Genomic DNA, 14,312 nt, shown 5'->3' with positions numbered 1-14,312 from the left:
CCCTGAACGGCAAAATACGCCCATGTCATTATATCAGGTCTGGGCCAACTTGGGCCCTCCAGGTATTTTGGACTTCAACACCCACCATTCCTAACAGCCTTCCGGCTGTTAGGAATGGTGAGAGTTGAAGTCCAAAACACCTGGAGGGCTGAAGTTTGCCCAAGCCTAGTCTAGAGGAACTAGCAGAGATACAACAGAGTTTGCACCTTCCAAGAACATACTGACAAAAACAAAATGTTCAGCCAAACCAACTACTAAAACATGGATTCATTCACACAATTGCTAAAATGGATTTCAGCATACAATATGGACAAAGGCGTTATTTTGCTGATCGGCTGTGAGACTAAAATACTACAATAATAATAATTATAACTTTATTCTTATACCCCGCCCCATCTCCCCGAAGGGACTTGGGGCGGCTTACATGGGCCTATGCCCGGACACAACAGCACAAAATCAAAACAAAAACAATAAACAAATCAGCCAACAATAAAACATCAACATGGATAAAAACAGTCATAAAATGTCAATATACAAAATACAGTAGAGTCTCACTTATCCAACACTCGCTTATCCAACGTTCTGGATTATCCAACGCATTTTTGTAGTCAATGTTTTCAATACATCGTGATATTTTGGTGCTAAATTCGTAAATACAGTAATTACTACATAGCATTACTGCGTATTGAACTACTTTTTATGGAAAATTTGTTGTATAACATGATGTTTTGGTGCTTAATTTGTAAAATCATAACCTAATTTAATGTTTAATAGGCTTTTCCTTAATCTCTCCTTATTATCCAAGATATTCACTTATCCAACGTTCTGCCAGCCCGTTTACGTTGGATAAGTGAGACTCTACTGTAATGTTAAAATCATGAGTTAGATCAAAAGAGCTGGGCCAAGGTGCAGAAAAAATGTCAAGTCATCAGGGAGGGGTAATTACACAGCAGGTGTAGGATAGCATTCATCCAATACAAAATAATACTTATAAAATAATACTTATTAATCCATATTCAGGTCATCTGAAGCTTTTTACCCCTCTAGTAAAGACAAAGCACAAACTGCTAAACCCCCTTTCCAAATGTTATTTTACTTCCAGGAGTGTCCATGAGGTACCAGCTGTTAGGAATTGTGGGAGGTGATGTCGAAAACACCTGGAGGGCCCAAGTTGGCCCAGGCCTGTGTTACATCCTTGGGGCATAAAAAGCTGCTGTGGTACTCGACCAAGAGAGAAAATTGGAATAATAATAATAATAATAATTAGGAGGAGGAGAAAAAGGAGAAATAGAAGGCCTCCCGCCAACCATCACCAAAGACCTGGTCTCCATGGCAACAGCCTCAAGAGAGAGAGAAAGGGAGGGCCCGCCATCTTGGCCTTTCCTTCGTGCGGCCTCTCCCGCTCCTTCTCGGCCTCCCAGTCCCGCTGGATGGTGCCTCGGAGCAGCCTACACGCTCCCAGCCCCGCCCGTGGTCTCCAGAGGCCTCCAATGGACCCGCGCCCTCCGCCCGGCCTCCTCTCCTTCTCCCCGCACCTCTCAGGCCTCTCCTTCTCCTTCTCTTCCTCCCGCCCACTTCGCGTCACGTGACCCAAGCCCCGCCAGGCTCTTGATTCAGCCCCTTTGACCAATCAAAAGGCAGAAGACAAAAGAAAGGGGAGGAGCTTCTCTTTGCTCTCAGTTTCGGTATGTAGAAGCCGCAAACAATCATGGCGGCTCCCTCTGTCTGTTTGAAAGCCCACAAAGAACGTCCTGCCCTGGGAGTGTGAAGAAAGCACGCTTCAGTTCCCTGGGAGCCTGAGTAAAAGGTCAGGCCAAGGAGGGGGAATATTAAAATATTAAATATGCTATAGTATTATTATTAGGTAAAGGTAAAGGTTTCCCCTGACTTTAAGTCTAGTCATGTCTGACTCTGGGGGTTGATGCTCATCTCCATTTCTAAGCCGAAGAGCCGGCGTTGTCCGTAGACACCTTCAAGGTCATGTGGCCGGCATGACTGCATTATTATAATCTATCCCGTATTTATTACGATTTTACCATTTATGTGTTTTAAATGCAATTTTTTATCCTGTATTTTTGTTTTAATTGATATATTGTATTACTATTTTCTCTTTTTATAGTGTGATTTGTATTATGTTGCCTATGTTTTGTCCTACCGGTATGTTGTTTGGGCCTCTGCCCCATGTAAGCCGCCCCGAGTCCCCACGGGGAGATGGTGGCGGGGTATAAATAAAGTTTTATTATTATTATTTATTATTATTAGCGACAGGAGCCCCCAGATGGCGTAGTGGACTAAGTGACTTGAAGGTTGGGTTGCTGACCTGAAAGCTGCCAGGTTCGAATCCCACCTGGGGAGAATGTGGTTGAGCTCCCTCTATCAGCTCCAGCTCCATGCGGGGACATGAGAGAAGCCTCCCACAAGGATGGTAAAAACATCAAAAACATCCGGGCGTCCCCTGGGCAATGTCCTTGCAGACGGCCAATTCTCTCACTCCAGAAGCGACTCAAGTTGCTCCTGACACGAAAAAAATAAAAATAAAAAAAAATTATTAGCGACATTTATATCCCACCCTTCTCACCCCGAAGGGGACTCAGGGCGGCTTACAATTTATATCTACAGTACATACAATAAATTATATTATTAGCATTTATTTATTTATTTACAGTATTTATATTCTGCCCTTCTCACCCCGAAGGGGACTCGTGGCGGATCACATTACACATATAAGGCAAACATTCAATGCCTTGACATAGAACAAAGACGGAAGACAAATGCAGGCTCCGAGCTGGCCTTGAACTCATGACCTCTTGGTCAGAGTGATTGGTCTCAGCTGGCTGCAGCTGGCTGCTCACCAGCTTGCGCCACAGCCCGGGCTAGCACAATATAAGCATAGCACAATATAAGCATTATATATTACTACTAGCTGTGCCCGGCCACGCGTTGCTGTGGCAAAGTGGTGGTGGTATCGGTTAAAACTTGTTGTGGAATTTTTATTTGATGTTATTTGTATTTTTTTAAATTAATTTTATTGTCACTTATCTTTTTTATTTATTATATTTTATTATTTTGTTGTATTATTTTTAGTCATTTTGTTATAGTATTTTATTGTATTAATTATTTTAGTGTTTTTTTATAATTTTTATTGTATTATTTGTATTTATTTTTTATCATTTTATTAACACTGGGCTGAGTGGGTTGCTAGGAGACCAAGTGGGCGGAGCTTAGCCTTCTAACTGGCAGCAATTGGATAAAAACAATTATTCCTCTCCCTCTAATTAGGAATTTATTTTTCTTTTCTTTTTGTTGTATCAACCTAGAGGCATGGATGAGGGGTTGTGATGTCAATTTTCGAGGTTGTGGGGTGTTTACTTTTGTTGTTTTGTCCGCTGCCGTGATGCCATCACTCTTTTATATATATAGATATTGTACTATACCACTATATTACAATATTATTAGTAATATTACATGCAATCTATATATATAAAAGGGTAATGAAATTTCAGCCTAGGACAAAACAAAACTACACATCCCAGAAACACTAAACTTGGCAGCACAACCCCTCATCCATGCCTCTATGTTCATACAACAAAAAGAAAAGAAAAATAAATTCCTAATTAGAGGGAGAGGAATAATTGTTTTTATCCAATTGCTGCCAGTTAGAAGGCTAAGCTCCGCCCACTTGGTCTCCTAGCAATCCACTCAGCCCAGGGGACAGGAAGAGTTAGGCCTCACTTAGGCCTCTTTCACACTGCCTATAAGATACAGATTATCTAATTTTAACTGGATTATATGGCAATGTAGACTCAAGGCCCTTCCACACAGCTATATAACCTATTTATAATCTTATTTTATCTACTTTGAACTGGATTATCTTGACTATTTCCCATACCACCATACTTTACCACAGCAACGCGTGGCCAGGCACAGCTAGTATATAATATACATATATAATAGTTTATTATAGACTGGTTGAAGATTGGGAAAGGAGTGCGGCAGGGCTGCATACTTTCACCCTCCCTATTCAACTTGTGCGCAGAACACATCATGCGACATGTTGGGTTTGAGGAATCCAAGGCCGGAGTTAAAATTGCTGGAAGAAACATTAACAACCTTAGGTATGCAAATGATACCACTCTGATGGCCGAAAGCGAGGAGGAGCTGAGGAGCCTTATCACCAAGGTGAAAGAAGAAAGTGTAAAAGCTGGGTTGCAGTTAAACGTCAAGAAAACCAAGATCATGGCAACTACACCTATTGACAACTGGCAAATAGAGGGAGAAAGCATGGAGGCAGTGACAGACTTTATATTTCTAGGTGCGAAGATCACTGCAGATGCAGACTGCAGCCAGGAAATCAGAAGACATTTACTTCTTGGGAGGAGAACAATGGCCAACCTTGACAAAATAGTGAAGAGCAGAGACATCACACTGGCAACGAAGGTCCGCATAGTCAAAGCAATGGTATTCCCCATAGTAACCTATGGATGCGAGAGCTGGACCATAAGGAAGGCTGAGCAAAGGAAGATAGTTGCTTTTGAACTCTGGTGCTGGAGGAAAATCCTGAGAGTGCCTTGGACCGCAAGAAGATCCAACCAGTCCATCCTCCAGGAAATAATGCCCAATGGCTGCTCACTGGAGGGAAGGATATTAGAGGGAAAGCTGAAGTATTTTGGCCACATCATGAGGAGACAGGAAAGCTTGGAAAAGATCACGATGCTGGGGATAATGGAAGGAAAAAGGAAGAGAGGCCGACCAAGGGCAAGATGGATGGACGGTATCCTTGAAGGGACTGGCTCGACCTTGAAGGAACTGGGGGTGGTGACGGCCGACAGGGAGCTCGGGCGTGGACTGGTCCATGAGGTCACGAAGAGTCGGAGACGACTAAACGACTGAGCAGCAATAGTTTATTATTATATTTTATTACATTATAATATTATTATATGTATATACAATATAGTATTAGTATAGCATAATATCATTTTAAAAAATCACGCACAGGCGTCTTCCAAGAAAAATAAAAACAAACCAACTTAAAAACTGTGGCATAGATACTGAGAACTGGGAAGCCCTGTGGAGAGTCCAGGGTGTGAGAAGAGTTCTTTGTCAGTTGGAAGTCAGCATGAATGTTGCAGTTGATCACCTTAATTAGCATTGGAAAGGTTTGTCTCTTGCCTGGAGGGCATCTTTTGTTCAGAGTCATTAGCCGTCCCTGGAGCTCCTCTGCCCTCAGTGTTGCTTCCCATCTACTGTTCTGATGTTCCATGCCTCACAACCTCTGAGGATGCCTGCCATAGATGTGGGCGAAACGTCAGGAGAGAATACTTCTAGAACATGGCCATACAGCCCGGAATACATATAACAACCCAGTGCCAAGGATGATGGGTTCGCGAGAGAGGAGGGCCAACACAGGAGGAGGGCTGGCAGAAGGACAACAACGGACACCAGCTGCTCACTGATTGATTCCCTAATGCAAGCAGTTGCAGGTCACCTCCACAGAAGCACCCACTGCTTATTTCACAGATTCAGATATTTCTTGTTATTTTATTTATTTATTTCTAGCATTTCTATGCCACCCTTCTCACCCGAAGGGACTCAGGGCGGCTCACAGTCTGGCAAGATTCAATGCCAATATACAATACAAAAAGTTAAAACATAAGCAATTAAAACAATTAAACAATTTAGCATAATACAATAAATACATTTAAAACAATACAATATAAAATACTTAAACCATTCATCCACAAAACCTTGCACGTAAACCTTAATCCGGACCGGGTCAGAGCCAACACAATTCACTCATTAAACACCTATGAACTGCAGGTCAAATAGTAATGTCACGATACACAGTTTGGAAAACTCAGATTTATGTCATAGATAAAGGTCTTGAACAGTCCAGTCCATCACTAGTCACTTCAGGTTAAAGGTGAGCACCCTTTGGGTTTGGTCAGTCAACCAAATACAAATCCATTTAGGAGTAACATTGTCTAACCCACATTTTAGTAGCTTGTTTCCAAGAATATCATGGGAACATGCTACACAGCATCCCTTTCATCCATAAAGTTTGCAATTATTAAAAAGATGTAAAGTTAGTATAATATTCAGGATGGCAGTCTCAGGATTTATATTGAAGGAGCATGATCTCTGTTAGTTTTTTAGGTTATTTATGTTACGGGTTTGTAGAAAAACAAACTGCGTGCAGTCCTGTCCAGACTTATCCAGTCCTTTGTTGTATCCACAATGAGCAAAAGAAAAACAAGCCACGAAAATGGAAGAGAAAACCAAAAAATTTACTCTTAAGTAGCAGAGTCAAAAATCATAATAAAACTTCCAGCAACAAAAACTCACATAAAGTCTCTTGCATTAAATTCATGCATCTTCATAGTAGGCTCTCAGCAAGCATTCAGTAAGTAAGTCCCCCAGTAAGTCCCCAAAAGACATTACAAACATTTCCCAGATATACCCCATTCAGGGAGTGGCTCAAGCCTGTTAGCCCTGATTGTTCCAATTACTCAACCATGAGTTGTAATTGACCAGGTGTTTTTCTCTTAACACACACTTACACAAGTAGTGATCCCACAGAAACTTAGTCACATACATGCATATACAGTAATAATTTATTATATGCGGTCACAGATATACATATGCATTCCCTTTATAGAATCATAGAAGAGTTGGAAGAAGAGACCTCATGAGCCATGCAGTCCAACCCCCTGCCAAGAAGCAGGAAATCGCATTCAAAGCACCCCCGACAGATGGCCATCCAGCCTCTGTTTAAAAGCCTCCAAAGGAGGAGCCTCCACCACAGTCTGGGGGAGAGAGTTCCACTGCTGAACAGCTCTCCCAGTGAGGATGTTCTTTCTGATGTTCAGGTGGAATCTCCTTTCCTGTAGTTTGAAGCCATTGTTCTGTGTCCTAGTCTGCAGGGCAGCAGGAAACAAGCTTTCTCCCTCCTCCCTATGACTTCCCCTCACATATTTGTACATGGCTATCATGTCTCCTCTTGCCTTCTCTTCTGCAGGCTAAACATGCCCAGTTCTTTAAGCCTCTCCTCATAGAACCTGTTCTCCAGACCCTTGATCATTTTAGTTGCCCTCCTCTGGACACTTTCCAGCTTGTCAACATCTCCCTTCAATTGCGGTGCCCAGAATTGGACACAGTATTCCAGGTGTGGTCTGACCAAGGCAGAGTAGAGGGGGAGCAGGACTTCCCTGGATCTAGACGCTATACCCCTATTGATGCAGGCCCTTTAGTGAGAAATATTTTAATGTTTAGGCACACCACTTTCATGCCATTGCATTACCTGTAAGGAACACACAGTACATTATAGTACAGTATATGGCAGGTAAGGTGTTACACTTGCCCAGGAACTGTGCCTTTATATCCTCTGCATCTCCCCAGCAGTCATATTTATAATAGACACATAAAGGAACATTACTAGTTTAAATGATATAACCTAGCCATTTATCCACTCTAGAATGCAAACTGATCTGTTGAGGAACAGGCAGGAACATCTCTAAACAGGCTTTGGTGAAAGGAATACACAACTGTTGTTATATACCTTGAGCAACATCAGATATATGTGTATAAACATACATAAGAGACATATAGACATATATTACAAACTGATCTGAAAATGTAACTACAGTAGCGTCTCACTTATCCAACATTTGCTTATCCAACGTTCTGGATTATCCAGTGCAATTTGCCTCCTGCCCTGATCCACAGTTGGCAGGAAGGATTGAACTTTTTATTGATTTAATTTCTGTCAATGCTGCTACTGTAAGTTCATTTTATGCAATTCTATCTTTATTTGTAGTTAATTTGTTAGTAGCCAATGTTTTTTATATTTTCAATATATTGCGATTTTTTGGTACTAAATTCATAAATACAATAATTGCTACATAATGTTACTGTGTTTTGGATGGCTTTTTCTGTAGATGTGTTGTAAAAGATGTTTTGGTGCTTAATTTGTAAAATCATAATGTAATTTGACATTTCATAGGCTTTTCCTCCTTATTACCCAACATTTTTGCTTATCCAATGTTCTGCCGACCTGTTTATGTTGGATAAGTGAGACTCTATTGTAGTTGAGAGTAGAGATTCTCTTTTGCCGCGATGATCTGGGCAGCAATTATCTAGCCTTCCTTCCTAGAGGAGCAAACACAGAAGTTGGTGCCAAGAAATATCTGGTTGACCTCTTGGAGATCCAGCTGCTTCCTCTGCATACTTTCTGCCAGGACACAGATGGAGAGAAATGATATTATGCTCTCTTTGGCCAAGACTCACCAGGTGTACCCTGTCTAATTCTGGGTCTCATAGTTTAAGAGGACAAGAGAAGGGTGCCCAAGATGATACAAGTTCTGGAAATAAATCTCTGTGAGAAACGGAGGGTTTGCATAAATTTGTCATGGAACAGACATGGAACAGTCATACACAAACATCTGCAGGAATGGCATGTGAAAAATGCCATGACTTTACATTCTACTAGCCAACAGGATCCAAACCAATGAAGTCACATTAGGTAAAGGTAAAGGTTTCCCCTGACGTTAAGTCCAGTTGTGTCCGACTCTGGGGGTTGGTGCTCATCTCCATTTCTAAGCCGAAGAGCCAGCGTTGTCTGTAGACACCTCCAAGGTCATGTGGCCATTGGAATGACTGCATGGAGCGCCGTTACCTTCCCGAAGGAAATTTCCAGCAAAAACTTAAGGAGAATTCAAGCGTAAGAGCTATCACAAACTTTTAAAAAGGTTATATATTCTGCTGTAGTGGAGGTTTTTAAATGCAAGTTAGAAGCCAGGGAGGGTAGGATCAGATGGTCCTTGAATTCCATCCAGATCTATGTTCCTGTTAGTATCCTGTAAGGAGTCCAAACCCCTGACTTGAAAACATTTCACACTCCAGGAAGTTTAAAAACTTTTTCATCTCTGTGGACAATCTTCTGCTTCAAATGAACACTAGCAAAATATAGCCCACACTAATGGGATTTCTCTAGTTTTTCTCCTGTGTGGATTCTCTGATGGCTCACGCAACTTGAATTTTGAGAAAAACATTTCCCACATTCCTGGCATTTGTATGGTTTCTCTCCCGTGTGGATTCTCTGGTGAATTACAAGGTGTGCGTTCTGAGCAAAACATTTCCCACATTCCTGACATCTGTATGGTTTCTCTCCGGTGTGGACTCTCTGGTGGCTGACAAGGGTTGAATTTCGAGAAAAACACTTTCCACACACTTGGCATTTGTATGTTTGTTCTCCTACATGGTTGCTCTGATGTTTCTCAAGTTCCGACCTGCAAGCAAAGTATTTTCTGCACTCTTGGCATTTATATGGTTTCACGCCTGTGTGGAATCGCTTATGCTGCACAAGGTATGACCTGCGAGCAAAACGTTTTTCACATTCCTGGCATTGGTAAGGTTTCTCTCCTGTGTGCAGCCTCTGGTGGATCCCAAGGTATGAACCGTGAGCAAAATGTTTCCCGCACTCCTGACATCTGTATGGTTTCTCTCCTGTGTGGACTCTCTGGTGGCTTACAAGGTTTGCATTTTTGGAAAAACCTTTCCCACACTCCTGGCATTGGTATGGTTTCTCCCCTGTGTGGACTCTCTGGTGGGCCACAAGGATGGAACCTGTAGAAAAACATTTCCCACACTCTTGGCATGTGTATGGTTTCTCCCCTGTGTGAACTCTTTGATGAACCACAAAGTGTGAGCTGTGGGCAAAACTTTTCCCACATTCTTGGCATTTATAAGGTTTCTCTCCTAAGTGGTCTCTCTGGTGAATAACAAGGCTTAAATTTCTAGAAAAACATTTGTCACACTCATGGCATTTGTATTGCTTCTCTCTCATGTGTACTCTCTGGTGGCTCATAAGATAGGCAGTGTGAGCAAAAGATTTTCCACACTCCTGGCATTTAAATGGTTTTTCTCCTGTGTGGACTCTCTGGTGGATCACTAGATGTCCCTTCCGAGCAAAAGATTTCCCACACTCCTGGCATTTGTAAGGTTTCTCTCCTGTGTGAATTCTATGATGGCGGGCAAGGTGTGCATTCTGAGCAAAACATTTCCCACAATCCTGGCATTTGAATGGTTTCTCCCCTGTGTGAACTCTTTGGTGGCTCACAAGGACAGAATTTCGAGAAAAACATTTCCCGCACACATTGCAACTGTACGGTTTCATTCCTTTATGCCTCTTTTGATGCCTCACAAGTTCAGATTTGCAAACAAAGTACTTTTTACATTCTTGGCATTTGTATGGTTTCTCTCCTGTGTGCAGTCTCCAGTGAATTGCAAGGTATGAACTGCGAGCAAAGCATTTCCCACACTCCAGGCATTTGTGCGGTTTCTCTCCTGTATGGACTCTCCGGTGGCTTGCGAGGCTTGAGTTTGTACAAAAACATTTCCCACACTCCTCACATTGGTATGGCTTGTCTCCCGTGTGGATTCTTTGGTGATCAAGAAGGTAAGACTTGTCAGACAAACATTTCCCACACTCCTGGCATTTGTATGGTTTCTCTCCTGTGTGGACCCTCTGGTGGCTTGCAAGGTTTGAATATGTAGAAAAACACTTTTCACAGTTCTGACATTTATACGGTTTCTTTCCTGTGTGGAGTCTCTGGTGATTCACCAGGATTGAATTTGTAGAAAAGCATTTTCCACACTCCAGGCATCTATATGGTTTCTCTCCTGTATGGACCCTCTGATGAATGACTAAAACTGAATTGCAAGCAAAGTGTTTGCCACATTCCTGGCACTTGTGCTTTTTCATTTGCTTGTGGACTCCTTGATGGCTTGCATGCTGCAATTTGTAATGAAACCCTTTCCTTGCGACTTTACGTCCGCTGTATTTTTTTCCAGTATGAAGCCTCTTGTGAAGCAGAAGTGCCATACTTTGGGCAAATTTTTCCCCACATAAATTGCATTTGAAAGGCTTGTTTTCAGTAGACCCTTCTGCTTCTGTGTGGTGTTTCTGGTGTCCAATGAATTTCCATCTGTCCAAAAAATATCTCCCAGATGTGGTACGCACATTGCTCTTCATCCAGTTATCTGCTGGGAAGAACAAAAACCAATTCATTCCTCAGAGTCAATGAAAGTGGGTGGAAGGGACAAACAGTATTTCTTTTCATCCATGACTATTTGGTTTACTCAATTTCTGGGATTTCATTCCCCTTACACTATGATTCTATGAGTGTAAGGGGAATGAAATCCCAGAAATTGAGTAAACCAAATAGTCATGGATGAAAAGAAATACTGTTTGTCCCTTCCACCCACTTTCATTGACTCTGATGGTTACAAAATGTTTATTATTCATAGAATATCAAGAACAGTGTTTAATTTTTTATATTCCTATACAACTAGACAAGTGGTTCTCAACCTATGGGTCCCTAGGTGTTTTGGCCTACAACTCCCAGAAATCCCAGCTGTTAGGGCACAAGACTTCCACAAAGATGAAAAGCCATGAATTTTTAAAGTATTTTTTTCATCTAAAAATATCTAGGAACTAGATGACTGTAGAATTGCACTGGAGGGCCTAGAGATTCCTAAAGAAATGTTCTCTTCAGTAAAAAATAATATTCAATTTTTTTTTCCGACTTCTGTGGAAATCCTGCACTTCAAACCTCTACAAAAGTGGAGGTCTCATTATGCAATTTAATAATTATGAAGACTAACATTCTAAAATGTATGTAATATATTTAGGTGGAGTAAGTTAATAGAGCATAACTAAGTAGAATAAATTAAGCCAGTCTCTACTAGGTTCAATACAAGCAATCAAAATGACTGCACTTCTAAAACTTCTGTATTTTTTTCAGGTAATACCATTAGTTTTCCACAAGGTGGTCCTATGCAATCAAGAAAAAAAATGCTGAATAAGGAAAATATACTGTTCTTTTTCTACCTCTCATTGACTTTTTATGCCCCAGTCTTTTTATTCTTCATGAGATAGCAAGAACTATATTTAGGATTTGACATTCTAAAATCAGATTACTGATTTTGGTTTAATCCTACATACAACAAGCAGATTCGAACAAAGACTGAGGGAGGTTAAAATGATATAATACAGGAAATTTTTACTTAAATTTTTACTCAATTTTCTTTACAAAATCAGGTTAGAAACAGATTATGGCATAACTATAAACCTTTAATATGAAAAATCAAGAGAAAGCTTTTTAAAAATCCACATTAAATCAATCATACTGCCAAAATAGTATCTAAAGAACATCCCTGTAGAAATGCAAGATAATGAAATAATAATAATTTTCTACTATTAGCCCTAAAATTCTGTTGTTTCTAGAACTGTTTAAGGCAGCACACCAAGTGCTGATGACTTACTGCTCCCAGCATGTCTCTTTACCTGACAAGCTGAAAAAAGTACTAGCCAAATACATGAAAGCAGCAGGGAATTGGAGTGTAGTTCCCTCACCCAAACATAAGGATCTCCCAGTGACTGGTAGAACTAATGATTCTATTCCAAATCAGAAAAAGCACTATTGCCTTTATGGTGATCATTGCATTTTGAATCAGAAATTATCATCTTACCAAGAGAGGTGATGATCCGATGGGTCTCCTCCATGATGTGTGTGTGCAAGGCCTTCTGATCAGGATCCAGAAGATCCCACTCCTCTGGGGAGAAATGGACTGCCACGTCCTCAAAGGTGACCCAGCCCTGAAAAAAAAAGGAAATCCTGCTCACAGCTCATATGAAGACTATAAAGAAACAACATGCAAAAGACCACACTGTTGGTCCATTAGCAGAGACACCAACTGCCAAGGCAGAAGAAAAAAGAGACAGCTATAGCCTTAAGCTTGGATTACAGAATTCCTAAAGGCATCTGGTTGGCCACTCCAGGACACAGAATGCTGGCCTCAGAGAGCCTTTGATCAGACCCAACAAGGCTTTCTTTGCTCTCTTCCCTTTGCCAGAAACAAACAAAAAGAGAGTTTTGTTTGAGTCCAAAAAGGAAATAAGGGAAAACTACCCATTTCCTTCTCTTTGGTAGTCAAGAAAAAAGAAAATACATTGAATAAAGACAGAAACTTTAACTCAAGATTTTATTGGTCGAACACACAGGGATTCACACCCAGGCTTTCAAGAGTCCAGTGTTCCAGTTCTTTCTGCTGAGAGCAAGCTCTTAGTTAATGTTGTCAGGGAAGTGAGCTTGGGATATCCACACTGCTTCAGTCTCTTCTCCCAGACCCACCTTCTTACCTGAACAGGTTCCATTCCATCCCATAGAAATAACTGAGGACTAGATGGTGGCATCATTCCAGTACCTGTAGGAGAGAGCAAAGGAATGGGAAGCTAACATGTCTGAATTGAAATTCTCAATCTTATTAAAGACTTCACCAAATAGCCATTTACCATACATACTTTTACATAAGTTGGCCTCATGTATATGTCAAGGGAAGGTTTAGGGGGCAAAATTATGAATTTTGATATCACCCACTGTTAAATGGATAATTATTCTACACCAGCGCCACCCCTGACCACCACCACTGTAATGTTCCTGCCCAAACATTTTAAAAAGCAGCAGCGCTGTGTCAGAGCATAGAGGGGACCAGTACTTCTTTTAGGTTTTCACAGAAATGACTAAGCTCTTGTCTTTCACCCTTTTCTCAGAGAAGCAGGCCCTTCCTTTTGTGATGATGATCATATTGTTATTATTATTAGCAGTAGTAGTATTAATATTATTTCTTACCTGCCGCTCCCCAAGACTTGAAGTGGGTTGCAACAAGAAGTAATGAACAGTATTTGCATTGACCTCGGGATAAATTGATCCAGTTTTGGAGTGCATATTTTGACTAAAATTTCTAGGCTTATACACGAATGGATATAGTACATGGGTATAGTGATCACCAAATGTTCCCATAGAAAAATATCTTTACTGGCTGGCAGAAAGAAAACAGGCCAATCTAAGGTGTATCTTCACTGTAGAATTAATGCAGTTTGACGTCAGATGGCAGTTCAAATGGTGTCAAACTGCTTTACTTCTACTGTACTGATGAATACCAAGACTCCTGTTGCATGTTCCACATACTTTTCAAGGCAGTGGGACTGAGAGAAAGTAATTCCCCGAGGATCTCAGAGCCCGGGTTTAGGAGAGTCGAGAGATCTTAGGGCCCTTCCATACAGCCATATAACCCAGGATATCAAAGTAGAAAATCTGTTTGAACTGGGTTATCTGAGTCCATACTGCCATATATTCCAGTTCAAAACAGAAAATGTTGGATTTGATTCTGCTGTGTGGAAAATCCCACATTATCTGCTTTGAACTGGAATATATGACAATGTGGACTCAGATAACCCAGTTCAAAGCAGATAT

General features: G+C 41.1%; 1 protein-coding gene across 5 annotated transcripts in view; it reads right to left on the bottom strand.

Annotated features, from left to right (window-relative positions):
• The window catches only part of LOC103280570 (zinc finger protein 260), a 29,495-nt gene that overhangs the window by 9,765 nt on the left and 5,418 nt on the right, over positions 1 to 14,312 (bottom strand). For 3 of the 5 annotated variants that reach the window (XM_008120037.3, XM_062973356.1, XM_016997151.2), the window contains 3 exons: positions 13,199 to 13,263; positions 12,529 to 12,655; positions 4,898 to 11,040 (listed from right to left, as the gene is read on the bottom strand). In XM_008120037.3, the coding sequence (XP_008118244.1) occupies positions 8,972 to 11,040; positions 12,529 to 12,655; positions 13,199 to 13,263 (2,261 nt within the window). In that variant the 3' untranslated portion in view covers positions 4,898 to 8,971. Of the gene's footprint in view, positions 1 to 2,320; positions 2,515 to 4,897; positions 11,041 to 12,528; positions 12,661 to 13,198; positions 13,264 to 14,312 lie in introns of those variants that run through there. The other 2 variants (XM_016997150.2, XM_016997168.2) reach the window with 2 other exon arrangements.

The sequence above is a fragment of the Anolis carolinensis genome, chromosome 2 (assembly GCF_035594765.1).
Source record: "Anolis carolinensis isolate JA03-04 chromosome 2, rAnoCar3.1.pri, whole genome shotgun sequence".
Classification (NCBI taxonomy): Eukaryota; Metazoa; Chordata; class Lepidosauria; order Squamata; family Dactyloidae; genus Anolis; species Anolis carolinensis.
Note: the sequence above shows the minus strand (reverse complement) of the source record. Positions and strands in the feature narration are given on the sequence as shown.